At 39.0% G+C, this 22,164-nt stretch overlaps 2 protein-coding genes across 4 annotated transcripts; both read right to left on the bottom strand.

Annotated features, from left to right (window-relative positions):
• Window positions 1–1,349: 1,349 nt before the first annotated feature.
• On the bottom strand, window positions 1,350–15,208 carry LOC114139274 (E3 ubiquitin-protein ligase RNF38-like). The gene is made up of 12 exons (XM_028009097.1): window positions 13,919–15,208; window positions 9,329–9,381; window positions 9,003–9,184; window positions 6,898–7,300; window positions 5,712–5,852; window positions 5,393–5,581; window positions 4,380–4,541; window positions 4,185–4,285; window positions 4,004–4,085; window positions 3,798–3,919; window positions 3,348–3,447; window positions 1,350–2,312 (listed from the first exon to the last, which is right to left on the bottom strand). The coding sequence occupies exons 1-12, from the start codon at window positions 14,205–14,207 to the stop codon at window positions 2,250–2,252; spliced, it is 1,887 nt and encodes a 628-aa protein (XP_027864898.1). The 5' UTR covers window positions 14,208–15,208; the 3' UTR covers window positions 1,350–2,249.
• A 322-nt stretch (window positions 15,209–15,530) lies between these two features.
• Window positions 15,531–21,795, bottom strand: LOC114139275 (zinc finger CCHC domain-containing protein 7-like). Of its 3 annotated transcripts, none has more exons than XM_028009098.1 (9): window positions 21,664–21,794; window positions 20,928–21,243; window positions 19,653–19,714; window positions 19,417–19,527; window positions 19,133–19,306; window positions 18,854–18,889; window positions 17,482–17,586; window positions 17,270–17,387; window positions 15,531–17,129 (listed from the first exon to the last, which is right to left on the bottom strand). In XM_028009098.1, the coding sequence occupies exons 1-9, from the start codon at window positions 21,736–21,738 to the stop codon at window positions 16,660–16,662; spliced, it is 1,467 nt and encodes a 488-aa protein (XP_027864899.1). In that variant the 5' UTR covers window positions 21,739–21,794; the 3' UTR covers window positions 15,531–16,659. The 3 variants fall into 3 exon arrangements, with proteins under 3 accessions (XP_027864899.1, XP_027864901.1, XP_027864900.1); XM_028009100.1 differs by having other exon boundaries at window positions 19,133–19,303; window positions 21,664–21,792; XM_028009099.1 differs by having other exon boundaries at window positions 20,928–21,795.
• Between the last annotated feature and the right edge of the window lie 369 nt (window positions 21,796–22,164).

Consider the following 22,164-nt stretch of genomic DNA (forward strand, 5'->3'; position numbering starts at 1 on the left):
GCTCATACCGCTGCGTGCACACCTACAAAAGAGGTATCAAAACGTGCAGAAAATTCACGCGATTGGAGCTATTACTTTTGGTGGGATTCGGGATTAACATGGCGACATAATTCGCAAAAAACTACAAAAAAAACCCCATTATAAGTCAATGGGAAAAATCCTGGAAATACCCTATTTTTGAGGATTTTCTGTGTCGTCACAAATTCACCTAGAAATGCCATTCAAATTTCATTTTGTAGATACGTCTGTGATCTCTTCGAAAGTGAAGACGGCTCGTCGATATCAGTTACGGTTTGTCCACAATTTTCCTCTAAGCGACCCAAAGTTTCTCATTTTTCCTAAAATTAGAGTGTCTCTCTGTCTGAGTGCCCCTCTGCTAGAGTGAGAAATGGAGAGATTTTTTGACCCCAAAATAATTTTGAAATCGCCATCACGCCCACAAATATCGCACGATTGGTATCAAAATCGGTCCTGACATTGATACGCCTGTCTGCTCCGGTAAAATGTTTTCGAAATTTATCTAGATCGTACGGTTTTCTGTCACGGTGCTTCAGAGCAAAGTCATGCGACAGGATTTTCTGAGGCTCTCAGGCACTTTCACTAACAGTTCACACCTTGGTGTGAAACTTATTTAACATAGCAACGGAAATCAAGAGCCTATTGGCTGCTGATTAGGACTACAAATACGCATCACTGTAGTTCTATCTATCCTCAGTTGAAACAGATCAGGACTGAACTGGCCTTTAGAACTAATTGCTGCTATGGGCTGTATATAACTGATTTAACTCAGTAACTGTTACACATGGGATTAGTTTGGAACTTTAAAATGAAGCATAATAATAATTTCAAAATAAAAGCCCTGAATATTTTTACATGACGTAATTGCTCTTTTTGGCTTTATTTGACTTTTTCATCCAAAGCACTGTTACACATAGGATTAGTTTGGAACTTTAAAATGAAGCATACTGAAAATTTCAAAATAAAAGCCTTGAATATTTTTACATCAGCTACTTGTGTTTTGAGCATTATATAACTATTTTAACCCAAGGACTATTACGCATGGGATTAGTTTGGCCCTTTGAAATTAAGTTTAACAAAACTTCCAAAATAAAAGCCTTGACAAAATTTTAAATCGTACTGAATGGTGCACGTCCGCCTTACTTAACGTTCTTGTGGTTCTCCACATGCCATTGATTACGTTGCAGGGTTCTTTAGCATCGATGCTAATATGTAGCGTGACAACGCCGGGCCCAAACCGACGGGCGCGCCTTGGCAGGCCCCGGCTAAATTTCTTCCGAAATTTTCTAGTTCTCAATTTTACTTATAAACAATTATTACAAAATACAATATTTAAAAAGTTCATATCAAGCCTTTTATTTGGTATATAGATATTCATATATTTTTACAGTATATATAGATATATGTAACATGTGCCACTGCAAAACCACAGACAAACGTTTTCTTTGAAAAGAAAGGAAAATATATCTGTTAAATGTCAAAGTGGTGCTATGAAGCATTTGTAATTAGAACGGAATGATGAGGTAACTTTCAGGCAGGAAAACAACCAGTTGTACTGCTAATAATAATAATAATAATAATAGTAATAATATTTCAAACGGGCAACTGAGAAATACAGTGGCAGCATGGACCCTTAGTGTCAAACTAGAGAAAAGTCTATAACATACATACACACTGAGTATGCATACAGACAGTGCATAAACATATAAAAACAGGAAGAAAAGTCAATCATAAGAGCAAAAGAAAATAAAAATAAAAAAATCATTGTTACTTTTGTCCAATACAGAAGAACAATTCGTGCATGCTCCAGGATCCCTAAAATCCATCCCACACCTACACACACAAACACACACTGACAACATGTACCGAAGCCCTGCAATACAGAGCTGACAAATGTCTGCACAGTTGTGGCGCATACACATCTACGCAGACACACACACATACACACAGTACTGCAGGAAGGTGGGTCATTCACTTAAACGTGAGGACCTGTGTGCATGAATTGAAAGGAAAGGAGTGTGACAAGTTATCGTATTAAAGAAAACATGTACGATGCAATATTTTAAACAAAGGAAGGAACAACTATGGGGAATAAAGTGCTCCACCAACATGTAAGGTAACGCTGCATGTGTCTGTGTGTGTGAGAATGCAGATGTGCATCAATTTATCAGGAGTAGGCAGTGCTAGATGTGTTAGACCAACAGCAGGAAGCGTATGGCTCCCTCCTGTGGTCACTCTGAGTCTCTCTGGACCTCGGAGGCGTCGGCTCGACAGATCGGACAAGTCCTGTTGGCCTGAAGACAAACAGAGGAGACATTTCGTAATAGCAACAGTGTTCTCAGCAGCAACACTGAACCAATTTTTTATTTATTTTTTTTAAAAGACGCAAAAATTCACTGACAAATTAAAATGTCTCACCAGAAATTAGAATATTGGTTAAAAGTTACAGATTCATTTGACACAGCCCAAATCATGATTTCATAAAGATAAATATAACACAAGACAGAAACTGCATATTATAGCTATGATATGATGTATAGTACACAATCATGGGGAAGATAGATGACCTGTCAGGTGTTTAGCAGACAGTTTCTGATCCTAAACGTAATCGCTATAACAGCTACAGAACTCTGAATACAAGAACATTAATGGGCAGTGGAAGAGAAGAAAAGCATTCTGGTAGAAAAAGGAACACAAGAGATAATTACAGCCTAGAAAAAGTTGAGAGGTACAGCTTCTATTTTTTTGAGGTCCAATGTGAAGTTTGCACAGTCAAACAGAAGACATGTCATCTGTTTGAGATTACCTCTTACCACTCTGCTCAATAAATCTACAAGAACATGCAAGACAACTAACTCAATGTCTCCATCTGGTGACAAGCTTCATGGAGATGCTGATTTCACTTTCCAGCAGGAACCTGCCTACATTGCAAAAAGTACCAATAGTTACTTTAATTACCCTGAACTTGATTGGCCACAAACTGACCTGACCTAAAGCCCCCAAAGACGACAAACACCACAACTAAAAATACAGATTAACTGAAGGCTTATTAAACCAATACTTCCTGAACACTTCAGAGGCTCAGCCTGAAAACACCCATGCCTCACTGAAATGATGAAGTCATTCAAGTAAAAGGAGCCACAACCAAGTCTAGATACATACTGTACTGTACATGGACATACTTTTCAGTAAGCTCACCTTTCAATGGAATCGTTTTTTTAAAAACCTAATTTTCTAATAACCTGGATCCTGCACATTTATACAAGTGATGATTATCAATAAAGACAAAGGATTAGAGTTCCTCCTAGACTCAGGGGACGCCAACTCACCCTCAGCCACTTGTCGACACACTTTCCATGGAACTCGTGACTGCAGGGAAGGACTCGCAGCAGTTGACGGGATTCAAAATCACTCATACATACCACACACCTGTAACCAGACTTGTGTTAGATGACAGTTCTGCAACACAGAAATCCTACTGTGTAAAGATGCAGAAATTGAAGAAGCTTGTGCTTGACCTAAAGAATGAGAACATTATTCTGAAGAGACCTTGTCTGTTTAGGAGACATCATTCTAACAGCAGATAGATATCTATAGTCATCTTAAAGTAACAAAATCAGACCAAGTATGGAGAACTTCTAGATGCTTCTGTTTTAGAGAAACACACAAAACATGAAGATTAAAGCTATCATTTATAAACTGCAGTCTGTAACACAAAGAAAACAATAATATTTGGCTTTTATCAGCATGCGAAGGTGCTTTGAAAGGGCAGTGCTCACAGTGTTTGCTCAGACTGATGGTTATTTGGGTTGAATCGATAGGAAGGGAGTTGTTCAATGTCCCCCTTGGTCAGTCCGCGGAGCTTGGCCTCTCCCAGGCGCTCAGCAAGATTCAGGAGGGCCTTTGGGGAAAGCATCAGCAACAACGAAAGAGTAAAAAGTCTGCACCTGGCAGCAATAAATAATAACAATGGCATAAAGCAAACCTCATAGTTCTCCACTTCTCCGTCATCTACATCCAGCTCCAGGCTGATTGCAGGACCCGTGGGCTGGACTGGCAGCATTGATCTGTGCAAAGAGAAATCAATTAAAAAGTCATCAGGACAAAATTATGAAACTGTAATTATTTTTGCTTTTTTAGGTTGGCAAGCTTCCCAGTGAACTTACAGGAAGTAAGGCAGGAGGCTGGGGTGATAAGGCGAAGGTGGAAGCTGTTGCGAACGGTACCGCCGTCCTGGGAGACGCCGAGGAATGAAGTTTGGATAAGACTTCAGAGAAGATAAACGAGACACATGTCGGAGTTAATTCACACAGAAAGAAGAAATGTTCAGCTTTAAAATGCATTTATTTTTTAAGGCTCACCACTCCAAAGAACTCCTGTGGCAGGGGCTCGTGGGAGAGGAAGTGGAGAGGTGTCGAGTGCGGGGTCAGGGCTGGGTGTGCGGCGGGGGAGTAGTGGAGCCCACCACCCAGAGAAAGATGCTCCCCCAGCAGCTCCACATCGTTCTCTATCCTCTGTAAAGGCTGCAGAGGACAAAACTGTATTACATAAAAGCATTTTTAACAGTCATTTCACTTATCTAACTTTCCCAGAAAATAAATTCAAAACAATTAAAAATCTGCAAAAATAAATATTGGAAAGTAGTATAAAAAAAAGCTGAAAAATTATTTTACCATTTTTTTAAAAAATCTGACAAAATAAATATAAAAAAAATAATTGGGATCTAGACACAAAATTTCTAGAAAATTGAGTAACAAACTCCTCTCCAACTTTCAAAATTAAGGGCTAATTTAATCAAATGTCTTTTTAGACACTATTACATCACATATAACCTTCCCACATAGTAATTGTGATTACAAAACACAACCAGCAAAATGTGTCCAGCATGAGTGGCAGCAAGTGTGAAAAAAAGAGAAAGACTATCTGCCTCTGTAACAACCAGCATCAGCAACATTCATGTTGAACAATCTTGATCCATTTGATCAGACAAGACTCTGTAATGCAAGTCTTTATCCATTTTGCTCCTTGTTCATTTACACAACTGTAAATTGTTAATAAATTAGAAGTTTAAACGGTCATATTTTTGTTCACACAGTAAGGAACAGCTTTACTGCTTTTTGTTAATGTTCAAGCAATGAGTAGAGATGTCCCTAATAGATGAAGCTTCAAAAAGTTTTTAAATTTACAGATTTTTTTTTTCCAGCCAAACAGTGACATTTGACACCACAGGTCTTAAATCTCTCTCATTTAACTTAAAGACATTGTTTTGTATTTAGACTTTGATATAAATAGCGTTTGGCAATTACTAAATGGTTTCACAAAAAATGTGAACAAAGATTACTTCGGCCCGTCGACTGCAAGGCTTCTTACTCACCGATCGAGCCTGCTGCGCCGGATAAGGTCCAAACTGCGCCGGCTGCGGCAAGTGAGGCGGATGGTGGGAGAGATGCGTTGGAGGGTGGGCGAGGTGAGGAGGGGGGATCAAGAAGGCCGGGTCACTGGACAGCAACGAGGGGAACGGGTAGGGGATGGGCAAATGCTGAACGGAACAAGTCTGAAGAACCTGACATAGATATGAAAAGACGTTTCTTACTTAGTGAAGAATGTTCACTGAAGAATGTCAAAAATGTCATGTGGAGAAAATATTTGCTTGAGAAAATGTTGAACTAAAATGACTTAAACCAAATACTTACAGGAGGAGGGACGCTGCAGACGGGATAGTGCTGCCCGCTGAAAACCACAGAGCATGCTGGGATCTGCTGCGGGGCAGAGCGAGGCGGCAGGCCGGGTGGCACACCCGGAGGGGAAACCGGGTATGATACCGGAACCGAACCCTGAAACCAAACAGAAAATGTAAAAACTTTGGGGACACACAGTGATTAAAAGCTGAGCAGCCCACAACAACGCCTGCCAACAAGCGAAGCACTCCTGTTTGTTGCTCCAACTGCAATATTATTTGAAATGGAAAACAGAGCTGAGCTGCAGCTTTGATCGTCTTTCTTTCAGTTTGTGATAAATGCTTTGAAATGTGCTCGGGTTTCTGCAGAAACGTAAAAAAAAAAAAAAGAAAAAGCGAGGATTTAAGTTTTTAAGTTTTGTCAAAATCTCTAAATTCAAGCCAATTTAGAAACTTTAGGACATTTTGATTTTTGTTTGATTACGTTTAGTTTTTCCTAAGAACGATTAAAAAAAATACAAGTTAGGAAAATGTTGCTGGTTCTTTGAGTTAGTGGTATTGGATCCAAACAAACATGAAGGAATTTTTTTTCTTTTTCTGTATTTTAAGATTATTCTCATTGTTGCCTTAAAGCAAATGTCCCTAAACTGTATCAGATTTTTCTTTAACAAAGGTTCAGTTGATTTGTATACAGATTTTAATGTTGGCAGTTTTTAGTTTTGAGTCATTATGATTTTTTATTTGACCTGCAAATTACCAATCAAGCATCTGCAATTGTTACACAGGGCAAGATCCTTTCTTTAAGAGAAAACTTATGTTAACTTTAGTTTATACACGTATTAAAAACAAATATGCCAGAAAACAAGCCCTACTAACCAAGTGTTCGCTTAAAAAACGGTTTCTATGGTCCTAGACGATGTCTGACATCAAAAAGTCTTCTTCAATTCTGAAGTATTTACTATACGTGGTGAATAATCTTCAAAAAAATCTCCAACATACCCAATTTAAAAGCAAGCAGACAAACGGCAAGAAAATTTGGATTAACTAAACCTGGATTACTGCGAATCTAGACATACATTTGTTGCACTGTAAAAAGCAAGTCTGGCTTCTGATCTTCAGTTATTTTTATTTTAATCTTCTCTTTGCATTTTTCTGCACCTTTATAAAATCAATTGAATCTGCTTGATTCCCCTTAAGCCCACCTGTTCCTGGAGGTCTAGGACCCCACTGCTCTGTTGCTGGGACGGGTGGGGGTGTGGGTGCTGCGGATGGGCTCCAGGGTGCAGCAGCCTGGGCGACAGGTTCGGTGACTGGTGCAGGGGCCTCGGGGAGGGGTTAGGGGGATGGTAACCTGGACGGTCTTCGGGACCAGAGCCCAGCCCTCGGGGGGGTTGCTGGCTGTAGGGTGGGTAACCCTGAGGAGGAGCTGGGTGGCGGTAGTTTTCGTCCTGATGTCCCGGCGACGGGCCATGGTGGGAGTGAAGATGGTGGTGATGGTGGTGGCTGTTTGGGTGGTGATGGTGGTGGTGATTGTTGTTGCTGTTATAGTGGTGGTGGTGGCGGGTCAGACGGTCTCGCCGGCCACGCTGGCGTCTCATTGGAGGACTGGAGAGAAACACAGCAGGAAAAACTAAAGAAGAGGCAAAAGGAGCCATGTTGATAAACTACAAAACAATGCTTTAACTTGAATTTCTGGCTAAACCTGGAATATTTAGGGAGAAACACTTTAGGCTGATTAGGGTAAACAAATGTAAAATTAAAAACAGAAAGCAGCTATAAAACTTTGTTGTGCTATAAGGTAGAATGTCAAAATCTGGACATTAATATAGAATAATCTGAAAACTCAATGATAAAAATTATAAAGAAAATTACATCATTTTTTTATTGTAAGTTTTTGTTCAAGCAATTCCCAATGGGTTTTTTTCAATCCTACTTACGTCTGAAAATGTGCACAGTTGGACTTCTAAAAAATAAAAAAAAAAGACATTTATCTCCTCCGTTTGTCTTTTTCAAACATAGTTTCTTCCTACAAAACCCACCATCCTCTTGGCATCTTTGCTTGCGTTTGAGATGCCAGGATGTTTGTTGTAGCTGTAGTGTTACCGTAGTGCACACAAACACACTAGATTTAAACTTTAGCCTACAAGAGCTGTAACCCTCCAAGCTACTTCAAAATGTCAGACAACAGATTCTGTAACAATATCCATCCCCAAAACATGGATGTTTTTAAAACCTCAACAGAATACCTAGATATGAACTCATCATTTAATTAAATATAATTATGTGATTGAAACACAATGCGAGAACAGCTCACAGCACAAGAAAGAATCTTATTTATGATGATAGTTTGTTGACATTTTTGGTCTCTGTGTGCCAGTGTATGTGGCTTCATACACATACAGACAGATGTTCATTCTAGACGTCAGTATTTTACAGACTATCAGCTTCTCTACTAGAAGTGCCTTGTATTTTGCTTCATTCATCTTCACATCAATTAACAGGCTTCTCTAATGGATGTTGGTCCATCACATAAAATGCTACCAAAAATACATTCAAGTTGTTTGCTATGACATCCGAAAGGATAAAAATCTAAATTGCACCGAGAACATCTGCATAAAAGGCACACAGGGCTTTCATTTCCTCTTCATTTGAATCAATTAATTAAAAATGTGGACATTGACAGCAGAACAAGGTCTAAACATGATTTTACAACAAAGGTTTTACACCAAGAGATCCTTAAACAAAGCTGGACTGCTGAATGTGACTTCTCTGAAACAAAAGAGCCATTAATCCAATTTACATGATCGAATGTAAACTATGGAGTGGAGAAATAAATCCCACAGGTATCTTTAACAAATAATTTATTTTGTAATTTATTCAATTATCTTGGTTAGGTTGAGATAAACAAAAGAAAGAGCATAAATAAATCACGAACACTTTCTTCATGCTTTCCTCATATACTAAATCTTCACTGAAAATCTGCAATTGCTTTTAATTATGGCACATTTTATGTGCAGATTTGCACCTTATATAATTTGAACATGTATTCATCATACATTCATGTTTCTCTTCTTGTTTATGTGTCTCTTATCACACCTGTCTATATTTAAAGACTTGATGTTTACTGTGGGGGGGTTTTCACAACGTCTGACAAAGAACAAAGTGATAAAAACCTCTCCTTGGTGCAAAAACTGAACCATAAGAGACAGTCTGCAGCATGCAAACCTTTTGTGTTTGTTCTTCTTTTTATTGTTTACTATTCTAATCATTAGATGGCACTTGCAAGGGAACTGTGTCACAAACATACCTGCGGCGGTTTCTGACAGGTGTGTGGCATCTCTCTGGCATGTAGTGGGGGTGCGGCCTTCGGCTCGGGGGCAGCTCCCAGGGCCGAATGGGAGAGGAAGGAGTGGAGGGAGGAGCCGAGCCGAGGTCCAACATGGACTGCTGGGAAAGACGCTGCCTTTTGGGGCTTGGGCTGTCCTCCATCTGCACATAAAGGAGAGGGAATAAATAAGGGAGCAGACACAAAAAGGGGAGGACGCATGGGACTGAGTAAACAGTGAAATACAAATTCTATTCAAACCAGGAGCAAAGCAGGGACAACAGGAAGTAATGGACTTTGATGCTTACTTTGTCTCGATCATCACTGCACACATTATCTGGATGAAAATGCAGCAACCCTCCTGCAGATTAGAGAATAAAAAAAAATTATAAAACAAAACAACTTCATCAGATAAAAACAAAGCTGAGAAAAACAACATCACAAGACAGTGAGCGTCTCTTGCTTAGCCAACATATCGACAGTAAACAAAAAGAAGGGTGGTCATCATGTATGTCAAAAGAAACAATATGGTGATCGAACCCATTGCAGCCAACGGGTGACAGATGTTTGATAAAGATTTATAGTTTTGAGTTCACAAAGTCTCAGATTTTATTTAAAACAATTTACTGATGTAAAGAACAAATAAAAGACACAGAACAACTCTGCAGCATATTCTTCTAATTCAACACAAAAAGCTTGTAAAGACAAACAGGCATCAATGAAAAAGAACATCACACCGGAGTTTGTATGTTTTAGTTACAACTCTCTACAGCTTTATTACTAAAGTTAAAGTTTGTCATCTACAATAGACCAGGCAGAAACTTACTACAATATTTACTTATGCAAATAAGTTGTTCATTTGTTTATATCAGATGTTCAAATTGCAAGGTTGACTTTTTTTGTTTAAGCTATGTAGGCTAAATATGTTTTGGTTACACTGCAGGCTAGCTAAGCAAAGGATGCAAATTGAAAATAGATGCAAATCTTAACATATTCTTAATTGTGTGGATTATGGTCAACATTTAATAAGCCAAAACATTAGCAACAACAAATCAATCACAACATAGTTTTAACCTAGAGCTCAAAAACTACCATTTTACCCACAACTACTGTAACTATAATAACAGCTATTACCATAAATAATGATTTTAAGCTCATATAATGGCTATAAGCCACCCTGAGCAAAACTATTAACCATTTATGTAAATACATGGACATCGTAGCCCTATCATTCAACATTTTTCCACAATAAGCAGCAAACAAGGTCGCTTCAGAAATACTGAAGCAGTAGAAACAATTCTTTAACTTCTTTTATACAACACAAGATAACCTTCTAGATTTTAATATTTTTTCCCCAAAAATCCATCTAGATGACATTTACTTTGTTTTCCAAAAAAAAAAAAAACAAGAGGTCTAAAGCTGCATTTAAAAAATGAATATAATGAGTATTTTTATTTTTCTCATTTCAGAGAACATGAAAGCGTCCTGCTTCTACCCTGACAATAACATTTTATAAAACCATCACCATAATAACAAAGAAGAATATGACCACTGAACCTAATACCCAGATTTATGGAAAGGGTTCTCTCTCATCTATTTATATGACATGTGCAGTGTGGATGCAACATGAGCACGAACACATTTGAGCATGACCCTAAACTGATAAACATTTTCTTCCTTACAAAAAAACAAAGAAAAAACAACACAGGTTATGTGTCACCAAAAATAGGGCAGAAACTCATCCCTTTATTCCTTCCTGCTTCTAAGCCTGCCTTAAACCAAAAACCTTTTGAGTTAAACAAACCCCTTTGATTTTCTTGTTTTTCTGACATCATTCTCGAGTCATACAACCTCTGTAGATAAGGACAGCTCAAACACTGTCAGTAGGTCATGACAACTACAGCAGGGCCAATACACTGTACTTTTATACATCTAATATGCCATTTTATTTCCCTCTGTTACATCTCAAACTGCCCAGATCCCAACACACCCAGTTTTATGGAAAACTAGGTCTAGTTGTGCTGATTCATCCCAAGGGCAAAAGGAGAAGGGATTTCAAGCCAGAATGGACGGGTTTCACTGGCGAGCAGACATGACCCTGTTTCCTTCAAGCATAGTTGCTAGGGAAGACAGACACCATTACTCCCTTTCCAGACAAACACGATCAAAAACCGAGCCAGGTCTTACTGCAACTAGCTTTTATATGTTAAACCACTAAAAGAAGCGCTGTTTTTAGAGACGCAATCCATCTACAGTAATGTGGTGTTGCAATTAAAAGTAGTTCTGTTATCAGTCCTTGTGGGTGGGATGCAACATTGATTATTAAAGCTGCGCTGTGAAACCACATGCTCCAGACCCAGTACGCTCAGTCCTGTAGTGCACAAATTGACGCCAAGGGATGCCAAAAAATGCCAAAAAGCACAACCAAATAAGCATTAATAGTCTTTGCTTGCACTCATTATATGCAGACAGTTGCTTAGAGAGAGCTCACAACATGCATGTTTAAAAGACCCTAACAGAAAACTGCCTGTGACCTGCAAGATTAGAAAACGACTCTTTGCATTTTGGCTTTTTGAGGACACTGCTGCTAATACGACACAGTTTTATCGAAAGCTTAAATTTTAATCCATCTCAGAGCTTTTTTTCCCCTTTTTTGATAAAATCCAGTCTGCTGTTGCAGAAGTTTTCTCTAGCAACTTTCCAGAGGTCAGCAGGGAAAGCTTGCTGAACCTTGAAGTGGAAACTCAGGGCAAAAACAAATAAGGGTATCTTGGTTGCTGCTTGATATTAAAATCCGTTTTATTCATATTATTCATTTTTGTTGTGAATAAATACTTTTTTGTCAGTCAACAGAGATAAAACTGACATGGCAGTCAATGTTTGCGTTTTCACAGAACAAAACATAGACGTTGTCTAAACTTTTGGGCTTTTCAAAACATTTACTTTCCTCTGCTATGGCAAAGTCTGACAACTTCAGGACAACTCAGAGCTTCAAGGCAGCTGGATCTAACTTTAACACCATTAGTTGTCATGGATGAAAAGACTAAAACACTCAACTGAGAGTAACACACAAGTCAGCTGGAGTCACAGCAGTTAGCAAAAAAGAGATAAAAAAAATAACATTCAATAGATGATTTAATTTTAAGCTGTTTAGAACGACTGCTTCAAAGATTTGAAGGGCTCTGCATCAGAACATCATGAGTTTAGAGTCGACTGACTGGGGACATCTAAAACTCTGGGAAAGGCACTGATACTGATAAATGGAAAATGGATTTTCAGTCCAAAACGCAACTTGTAGAAGTACATGCTTTTTAATTCTTTCATCTTAAAAAGAAAACACTTAACTACCACTTAATCCAGACTCGACCAGCAGTGTGGAAAATGTGAAAAGAATCGCAGAATCCGGCCATAACACGTCATTAATTATGGTTCAAAGCCAAGCGCTTGGATCACGAAGCAGAAAAAGAAATCTGCAGTAGGTTTTACTCACACGGTAAATTGGAAGTACAAAAAAAACACATTATGGGTCAAATTATTAAAAAGTCATGTGAAAACAGATGAGAGCTAACATGAGCATCTGTAAACAGCCAACTTTCTCCTTAGATGCGTCTATTGCACCTAAATTGACTAATTAGAAACAAGCAATTCTGTTTCTTGAAGGTTAAAAAATAATTAAAATAACCAGGTCTAAGTTAATATTCTACTTTTATTAAAAGCAGAGTGCTCCTTGAATTTTAAATAAACCAAAAGTTTGAGCAGTATAAAGTAACAAACACCAGTGGGCAACAAGTGTCATTTGATTTGCTTGTGAACTGTCAGTGCATCTGATGAAAGTGATCAATAGTTTTTCCCGAACATTTCACATCATCCAGAAATCAGATTCAGACCTTTTAACATGACGTTTGGGAAACAGCTGTTCCAGGATGTCAATTTGCAGGAACATTATGCCACTTGCCACGATGTTTGGGCATCTAACGCAAACTTTTTCTTGTTTTGTTTTTCTGAATGCGTCGAATTTGTCAAGGAGAACCTAAGAAACTTGCTTTCACAAGTGGAGCATTACAACGTAATGCAAGTAGGGTTTCTGTACTGAAGTACAGGGGTAAATTAAAGTACTCGATGATTTTGTGTGGCACACGACTCCAATTTAAGAAGAATATAAATCTGGGAGCCCAGCACAAAAAAGTTAATGTAGATGTAAACTTTAAAAAAAAAACATTAATGGAATAGTTTTGATTATACTGAAATCTTCTTAAAATGGAAAATGTTAGATACAACGCAAAGTGTTTGGCTTATATTCACTAAGATTTTTTTATTGTAATTTCTGCATAAATGGGACCACAAACTAACTTGGGGAGATTCATTTAGTAAACTTGACAAAATACAGTTTGGGTCTTGCCACTGAGAACACGTTAAAATATTTTTTTTTATCAAAATAAATAAATGACTTGAATAAATGTTTGGGGTTTTTTTTACTTTTTTTTAACAAAAAGTAAACTTTTTGCATTTCTTAGGCTACATTTTAAAAGTCTAATTTATATTGCCTGTAGGCACTCTAAACTTGGCAATTATGAGGTTTTAACATTTGTTTGTTCTGGAACAAATCTTTGTAAAAGTAAAACAATGGCTTTCGCAAATCTTCCTGGCCTTATTTTTCTGACCTCTCAGATCAGTATAACCTTCACAGCTGAACTTCCACCACAACATTCAACATGCAGCTGGCCCCTCTACGCTCAGCTGGCAGTGAAAACACTAAAACCTTTTACTTAAATGCCTCAGAGCCTGATAAAGCTGCAAGTGGTCTGCCTGCATCCCTCAGGGGGTTTATCCTGTGTGAGTGTGTAATTATGCATCTACCCCCCTGGATGTGGGCCCCGTTTATTCTAAAGCCTGCTTACCTGCCCCGGGGTGTCTGTGAGCTCCGTGTGCAGAGTGGCGCTGCAACCCCGCGGACAGGTAGCTCCCCTGGGCGTGCTGCTGCGGCGGCGGCAGCGGCTGCTGCTGCTGGCTCTCCTGGTAGCTCCGTCCTCCGTGGTGCGGCGCCCAGCCGGGGTTACTCGGCGGCGGGTAGCTCACCCCTCCTCCGCTGGCGTTCATCAAGCCCCCGTCGTTGCCTCCAACGCTGCCGTTCATGGAGAAATGATAGAAGCCAGATCGAGACCGCGACCGAGTCCTGGGGGGGTCCATGGCCGGAGAGGAGGTGGGCGGTGGTGGATGGATGGATAGATGGGTGGATGAGGAGGTGGACTAGATGCAACCGCTTCTCCGCGACCAACCTAGCTATTACTTGAGAAGACCAATACTCTTAGCAATTTCTGATGCATTTAAATGAGTATTTAATTAAATTACATAAACCTGGAAGCTGCAGGTTCAGGGAAGCACAGCCCTTAAATAGCATGCAGACACAACCTGCTTCTGCTCCATCCGCTATCACTGTGTGGAAAAACGTTATTTCAGTTTATTTGTTTTACACGATTGCAACCAAAATATCTAAAGTAATACAGTTTCTGTGTTGTGCTCTACAAAAAAAATCAACAAAAATCAATCATGTTCCTCAATACCAGAACAAGCCTTTTTCTTCCTTTTGTCTCTCGCTTTGAACACTGTTACAAGAAATTAAAGTATTTTATAGGCACTGGTTACACGAGTGAGCCCGTTCCAAACGCGTATATTTAACATCAACTTAACACCGCCTGCTCTTTGTCATCAAAACCCAACCAAGTTCAACACTTCAAGCCGTCAACCCGAGCAAAGATGGCTAGCTGAGGAGCGCTAGCAAACTAACCCGGATACTAGACATTAAATAAAAGTTATCAGCATAGATTTGTGAGGAAAAATAGAAGTCAGGTGGAAGGACTGGCTATCGCAGGCAGCAAAGTTACACCCCCTCTTTTGTGTTGGCTAACTATACCTGCTCGGTCATTAACATAATGTCGATTTTCCAGCGAGCCCGAGGCTAACAGGAAGCGAGGTCTACGGGGGAAAACAAGTCCAACGCTGCCGACATTACAGCCCAGCTACCGTCGCCCTGCGCCAACGCTGAGCCGTTCCTCTGACACACGAACCCGCGGACGACACCAACCCGCATGAGAACGCAAAGGGCAGCCTCGTCCGTCAACTAAAGCGGACGGTTTTTGTCTAATTTAAATCCCCTCTCGCATTCGCTATCGGGTGTTTTCTCTGGTCAGCGGGGAGTGGAGTGGAGATCAATCAATGGGAGCCTCGCATCTCTGTCAAGTCGCGACCAATCGATAGCAGAGACTCATGGAGCTCGTCAGCACAGACCCTTGTGGAACATTTCAAACTATACTGAATGGAGGGGAATAAATAAGAGATTAATTACTTAAATATACATGATTCTGCATTTTCCGCATGTAGAATCCTTCATGTGTTATTTTGAATTGGGCTGTTTTTATCGAAGCCGACTACTTTTGTCTGAAAAACCTCAGGCAGCTGCTCTGCTCATTAATAATTCAGCAGCTTCACAGCACAACTACTATGAGACAAGGCTTTGAAAAAACCCACTGGCTCCACACGGCTTTTATTCCTTCGGCATAAACAAATGCAAGCTTCATATTAATAAAGCTAACCACTTTTGTTTATTGACCTAAATATTACACTTTCTTGCAGCCTCAACATTTGCTTACACTCACAAATACGGTGTTTACGGTTTAAATGTTACAAGCAACAAAGAGACATTTTTCAAACTCATCTTTTACTACTCAGCATTTAAATTTAATATTAAATAGAAAAAAAAACATTATTGGAATCACCCAAAAGTAGTTTACTGTATCCATATTGCGACACATAACACAATCAGCAAAAATATTTTTCATTAAAAATGATATTAAATGTTTACAAACAAATTTTGCCCAGCTTATGTGATCATAGCCAGGAGTTTGGCAGTGAAACTAATAGTAGATTAAGTTTTGTTTTGTTTTTTCTTTAAAACAATCCACACTTTAGATATATTATTTTGTTGAATAATATAAATGCAAAGATCTACACCATATTGAAAAGTGTACCTTGTAGAAAAACAAAAATTAAGTGTATTTTGAGAATACATATCCATGTGCCAGTAGTAAAAACACTAACTAAAATTTTGTAATCATATTCTAATAGCAATTAAAGTAGAAAAACTCCACCTTAAATCCTCAATGCAGCCCGATTAAAGGCTGGTTTCTATAGTAGATGATAGATATTTTAAAATTGTCAATGTTTTAAAAACAGATTTTAACTCTACTTGTGCAAATGACAACTTAAAATTATGCAACCTCAGTTTAAACAAACGTAAACTATTTCAGTTCAAAGGTTCACTCTTGTTGCATAGTAGAAATGAAAAGGAAGAAAATAACCATAGCAAATCAGAAAAAAATGTAATGTATAATAAATATAAAAAGACTCTTCATATGAATTGAATCCATTTGCAAGGCTTTAATATTTATAACATTAATTGTTCTTTAAAAATTTTAAAACATAAGTTTAAACTTTCACAAAAGTGGAAAAAGACTTAAGCCACTTTCACACTTGATTCAATTAATTTTTCATCAATGTTTTTTACGCATTATTAAATACAAATTATAAATAAATTGGAAAGAACATTTAATGCCACTAACAGGGCAAAATTTCATATCACCTTTCATCTCCTTCGGTGACGTACTCTCTGCTTTGGAGACAGAAGGATTTCACTTCCAATGTCAATGTCACCGTGTGGATGCAAATCCCCGCGTTTTATCCCCCCTCTTTTTCTCCACTTCTCTGTCTCTCTGCTCTTCCTGCTCTTCTTTCCAGTTTTCTCCTCTCTCTTTTTGTTCTCCTGAGAGGTTTTGGACTCTCTATGACTGCGTAGGATGGATTTATAGGGGTCAGCGGGGCAAACTGCGTCATCAATGGTGCAAAAATGCCTCCCCAGAAATCCTCCTTCCCACTTAGCCTGGGCCTCCCTCCTCAGTCGCTTCACTTCACGCCTCTCTTTGCGCCTTTCAGGCCAGGTCTTCCTCCTTCCAGGATGAGCGCCAGGCTCCAGCTTTGTCCTGCTTCTTCCCTGCACCAATGGCGTATCTTTGCAACATTCCTGCTGTGAAGTTAGGGGTCCAGCACTCCCAAGTTCTGAAAGCACAAATAGCACTTATTACATGTCAAATTTCACCATTTTAAAAACCTTTTGTATAATTAGTACAGCTGAAACACATTGTTCTAGATGTAGATATATCTTTTACAATAATTATTTAAAAGCAGCTTTTAATCACCTTTGGCTGGTGTGAGCATCGGGGCATTCTGCTGGAGAATGTCATCCAGAGTGTCATAATAACAAACATAAGGCAGTGAGGGAAAAGTGCCACTAATCATCCTCCTCTTTGTGCACTCCTGATGTCAACAAAGACAATCATCCAAATGAGTGAGAGAAAAAGGAGAAAATTAAGAATAGGGCATCCTGAGATGGTGAAAGTCATCTACTTACATGACCAAAGTGTCCCCTTTTTGAGCAGTTGTAGCAATGAGCATGGTGGCTCTTATGTTTGAGACTGCAGGCGTTTCTGGGTCTGAAAGGAACCCCTAACTTGACCTAGAAAAAATGAAATTGATCTTTTATGATTTGCTAGGCATTAGATTAAAAAGCATTGACAAATCCATACTTTAACTGCTACAGAGTACATTAAAAAACATATTTTCCTCAGTTTTTCTTCTGCCTTTATCCTCACCTCTGTTATTGACATGTAAAGTATTGAGACCACATGTACTTTTCCATAGTTTATCACACTATAAACACAAACTTCATTGTGAGTTTTTGTGCTAAATCAACGCAAAGTAGTAAATAACTGTGGAGTGAAGGAAAAATGTTCTATGATTTTCAAGTTTGTTTTAAAAAAGTGAAAAGTGAGGCGTTCTTTTTGAGTCAATACCTTGTAGAGCCACCTGTAGCAGAGCTGCAGCTGCAAGTCTTTAAGGATATGTCTAGCTTTGGAGACACATGGAGACAGAAACTTTTACCCAGTCTTGCTTGCAAAACTGAATGGAAAGTGACTGTAAACACTGATTTTGGATTTAGTTATGAATTTTAAGAAGGCCACTCTTGCACATGGATATGTGTTCTGTAAACCATTCCACTGCAGCTCTGGCTGTATGTTTAGGGTCATTTTCCTGTTGGATAATGAACCTTAGCCCTAGTCTTGAGCCGTTTGCAGTCTCTAACAAGCTTCCTTGTATGATTTTTTTTACTTTACTTCTATTGCATGCGAGTACTTCTTGATTTGATGGCAAGTTGAACGATTGTTGTCATTCAAAGAATTTTGTTTTATTGTTGACTTGTGTTGGCCTGCATATGACAAATAAACCAATCAGAATCTATCCTTTAAACAGCTGTAATCATCTCTCAGTAAATCCAGACCTTTTTTTCTCTCCCTGTTGCAAGATTGTTCCACTATCATGATTAACCGTGGGGTTGGTGTGTTCGCACAAGGATTTGCATGGAAGTTGTATTTTGATCATATCTGACCAGGAAACAGTTCTCCACATGTTTGCTGTGTCTCTAACATGGCTAATAGCAAACTGTAAGCTGAACTTCTGGTGGCGTTCTTCTTGCTTCTCTTCCACTAAGGCCATATTTGTGGAGTGCACAGCTAATAATAGTTCTGCAGGCAAATTCTACTCCCTGAGCTTTGGACCTCTGCAGCTCCTCCAGAGTTACCACCGGATTCCTGTCTATCTCTATGACTAATTATTTCCTTGTCCAGTCTGTATATCTAGGTGGACGGCCATGTCTTGATATCGTAGTTGTGCAATGCTGCATCTAATTTCAGATTAATTAGGAATAAAATAAAACTTCCTCTTACAGTCAGGTGGTATTGTCGCCATAAATCTGGGCAGGCCTGAAAAAAAAAAACACAACAAACAAAGAATAAGAATTTCCCTCTGACCAACATCCAGATAAACACCGTAGTTTCACAGAAGAGGAGATGCAGAAACAGAGCAACACTTTAGAAAAATTGGACTAAAATACACACATATTCACAAGATTACAGAATTAACTTTCAAGAATTTCTTCAACACTAAACACACTTTAATGAAAACAATGCAAGGAATTTCTAATGGTAGTTGACAGACAAACTCACATCAAACAAGTGGCCGGTCACGCCGCAGCGCTGGCAGTGCTGCTTCCACACTGGAGGCACTCTGCAGGGGTTGAGGCCATGCGAAGGCAGCCCACAAGTGGAACAGGGCCGGCTCGGACAGTCTCTTTGGACGTGGCCCTGGACGCCACAAAGGACACAAGTGGGACTTTTCTGCTGAGGAGAACAAGATTTTTTTGGTTGTTTTTGATTGATGACAAGATGTTGTCAACTAAGTCTTATTATTTCCCACATTAGGAAACAAACACGGGCGACTTTAGCTGTACCTTGTGAAAGTAGCAACTTCTGGCAACGTGTCCCATCCTGCTGCAGATGTTACAGAGGGATGAACGACCAGCCATGAAATAGCGACTGCCCAGAGACTGAGTGCCTCCATACTGGATATTGAAAGATCCAAATTGTTTACAGCAAATAACTATTTCTGAGCTCTTACAACATATTTTCACTGAACATTCTTTGAATCAACAAGCTTAGTGTTTGAAATCTAGAAAATAAAGATGACCTTGTCTTTGTCTGAGACAGCCCAGGTATCCCCTCCTGATTTCACTTCCTTGTCTGTCATACCTTGATGGAGAGAATGACCACAAAATGTTACCGTTACCTGGTAGTGGAGTGGCCACTAAGGCTGCACAATACGAGGAAAATATGCAATAATGCTGATGAATTCTGCAATAGGGACACGACCGGCAACAAGTGTTTAAGTGTGTTTTGGTTTGATAGACTCTACGCAGTCTGTCTGGCTACTGGTGGGGATAAAAAAAAATCAATCCATGTTAACAAAAAAAAATAGTTGATTTTGTCCTGCTTCTGATTTTTTTTATTGAAGTTACTCAGCTGTTGTTTCTTAAGTTTCTTTAAGTTCCAAAACGTTTTATGCTGCATTAAGTCACCAAATATAGCTCTGGCATAGAGAACCTGAACTCTTAAATAATTTGATATTACTTGTATCAAATTGGAGTTCAGGTAGTTCTTGGCAACATGCAAGGTATGTGCGATAATGATACATTTGCGACATATCGTGCACCCCAGTTAGCGCTGTATCAGCATCAGTAGTCTAGTAAATCTTTACTGGATTAAACATCCAAATATTGCTGTCCTTTTTGGGGCCCAACATTTTGTGTAACTCTATAATATTGCCTTCACATAAACAGTAGATGGCAGAAAATACCAAGTATATAAAGATACCTAAGTTTTTAATGAATGTAAAGAATTAATTACAAAACTCAAGTCTTTAACACCTTTAATACATTGATTTTGTAAAACTGCTGTTACAAGCTACTTTGATAAAGTGAGCATTAATGAGAGAAGCAGAAAAAGAGCCCATAGTTACTCTGGAAGAGCTGCAGAGATCCACAGCTCAGGTGAGAGTATCGGCTGAAAGGGAAATAATTTGTGCCCTCCACAAATCTGCAATCCTATAAGAAAACCTGACAGAGGCTGCAGCAGTTTCCTTTTCAGCATGACAACAACCCTAACACACACCCTGGACTACAGTGAAATGGCTTAGATCACACCTGAAGTAAATAAATAGCTTATTATGAGTTAAGTAACTGATGAGGGAATTCAGCCATTTGATTCAGGTGTGAAGAAACGGATCTAGATCTCAGAAATCATTAATTTATATTAAAGCATATTCATAAGGGGCACTATGCAATCCATTTAGCTAAATTTGATTTGCTTTTTGTGTTTTTTAATTAATATCAGACAAAAAATATTTTTGCACTTCATCTACTGTGATAAAAATAGATAAATAATGTTGGCCAAGATGACCTCTAACCTTCATCTTCAACATCCTCCTCAGAGCTCTCCCAGCAGCCGAGGTTGAGCTGGATGCTTGGGTCCTCCGCCTGCTCCTCTCCATCCAGGATCATCCACTCCTCAATAGGCTGATCGCTGTCCTCTTCCAGCTGCTCCTGTGAACCAGCACTGGAGACACTGCTGGTGTCCTGCTGAGTCTTTCCAGAGGTGATGGAGAAAGCAAGGAGCAGCGGAGGAGAGCTGTCTCTGCTGAGCTGTGAAAACAGCTTGGCGCTTTTCTCATGTTTCATGTAACCAGAACACGTCTCTTCTCCACTCTCTGAAGTGATGGAGTCCTCAATGAAGAAAAGGTGGTCTTTGTCATTTCCTTTACCATCCGATACTTCGTTTTTATTGAGATTGTTCATAGTATAATCTTAGGCAGGCTACGCAGCGCCACTCAGTGGTGAAGTCGTGTATTGCAGCTAAGTAGCGCGGCACAATAACGCATGTTACACTACTACTATTACTCAATTCTTACCCCAACCGAAATTAAATTGGATAAAGTTGTTTTAAAACTTGTTTTTTTTTTTTTAAATACTTTAAAGGATGTTCTGTAAATGTTTCTAACATATCAGAAAAACGCTAAGGCAAGGCAGTAGTACACTAGCACCTAGCAAGAAAGCTACATTACAAACACGGCTAATACGATGTCAAAACAAAGACGCTTTTATGTAGCACACTAATTTATTTGACTGCATCTCGGTAGCGATTACCTCTGTTAACTCAAAACGCATTCCTTCCACAAAGCAGAGGCAAATGTAGTTCCCCCTAAGCAGGTTTGTGTACATGTGGTTATGATTTGAATTACTTAACCGGCGTTTCCGGAAATAGTTGGACAGCCAAAAATAAACCCGGAGTTACGTCACTTTTCTTTTCCGGGGAAATGAATTAATGGAGAAATTACATTACAGTTTATCTAAGCCAGAAAGGTCTGCAACCTGCGGCTCTTTGAACCTTCCGTAGTGCTTCCTAATAACTCTGACTGTCTGTTTTTAAAAATAGACACAATAAAATAAAAATAAAATTCTGTTTTCAGCAGTTTTTCAGTTTTTTTGATGCAATAATTGCATTGAATCTTCACAAAAGATAGTCAAATATGCATCGTTTTCCACAAATATCAACATCCTATGGAAGAAATGTTTGTACCTACTTTTTTTGCAAAAGTAGTATTTTTTTTTTTTCTTTAATTTGAAACCTGACAACAAAAATAAAAT

Source organism: Xiphophorus couchianus, chromosome 23 (genome assembly GCF_001444195.1).
Source record: "Xiphophorus couchianus chromosome 23, X_couchianus-1.0, whole genome shotgun sequence".
NCBI lineage: Eukaryota > Metazoa > Chordata > Actinopteri > Cyprinodontiformes > Poeciliidae > Xiphophorus > Xiphophorus couchianus.

Excerpts from the sequence above, each read along its gene's own strand:
- LOC114139274 (XM_028009097.1), bottom strand. The coding sequence starts at position 14,207 with ATGGACCCCCCCAGGACTCGGTCGCGGTCTCGATCTGGCTTCTATCAT. Across the intron at positions 9,382-13,918 it reads TCACAGACACCCCGGGGCAG|GAGGGTTGCTGCATTTTCAT; the intron begins GTAAGCAGGCTT and ends TCTAATCTGCAG. Across the intron at positions 9,185-9,328 it reads GCAGTGATGATCGAGACAAA|ATGGAGGACAGCCCAAGCCC; the intron begins GTAAGCATCAAA and ends CTTTATGTGCAG.
- LOC114139275 (XM_028009098.1), bottom strand. The coding sequence starts at position 21,738 with ATGTACACAAACCTGCTTAGGGGGAACTACATTTGCCTCTGCTTTGTG. Across the intron at positions 19,715-20,927 it reads GGAGGATGTTGAAGATGAAG|GTATGACAGACAAGGAAGTG; the intron begins GTTAGAGGTCAT and ends CTCTCCATCAAG. Across the intron at positions 19,307-19,416 it reads GAAGTTGCTACTTTCACAAG|CAGAAAAGTCCCACTTGTGT; the intron begins GTACAGCTAAAG and ends TGTTCTCCTCAG.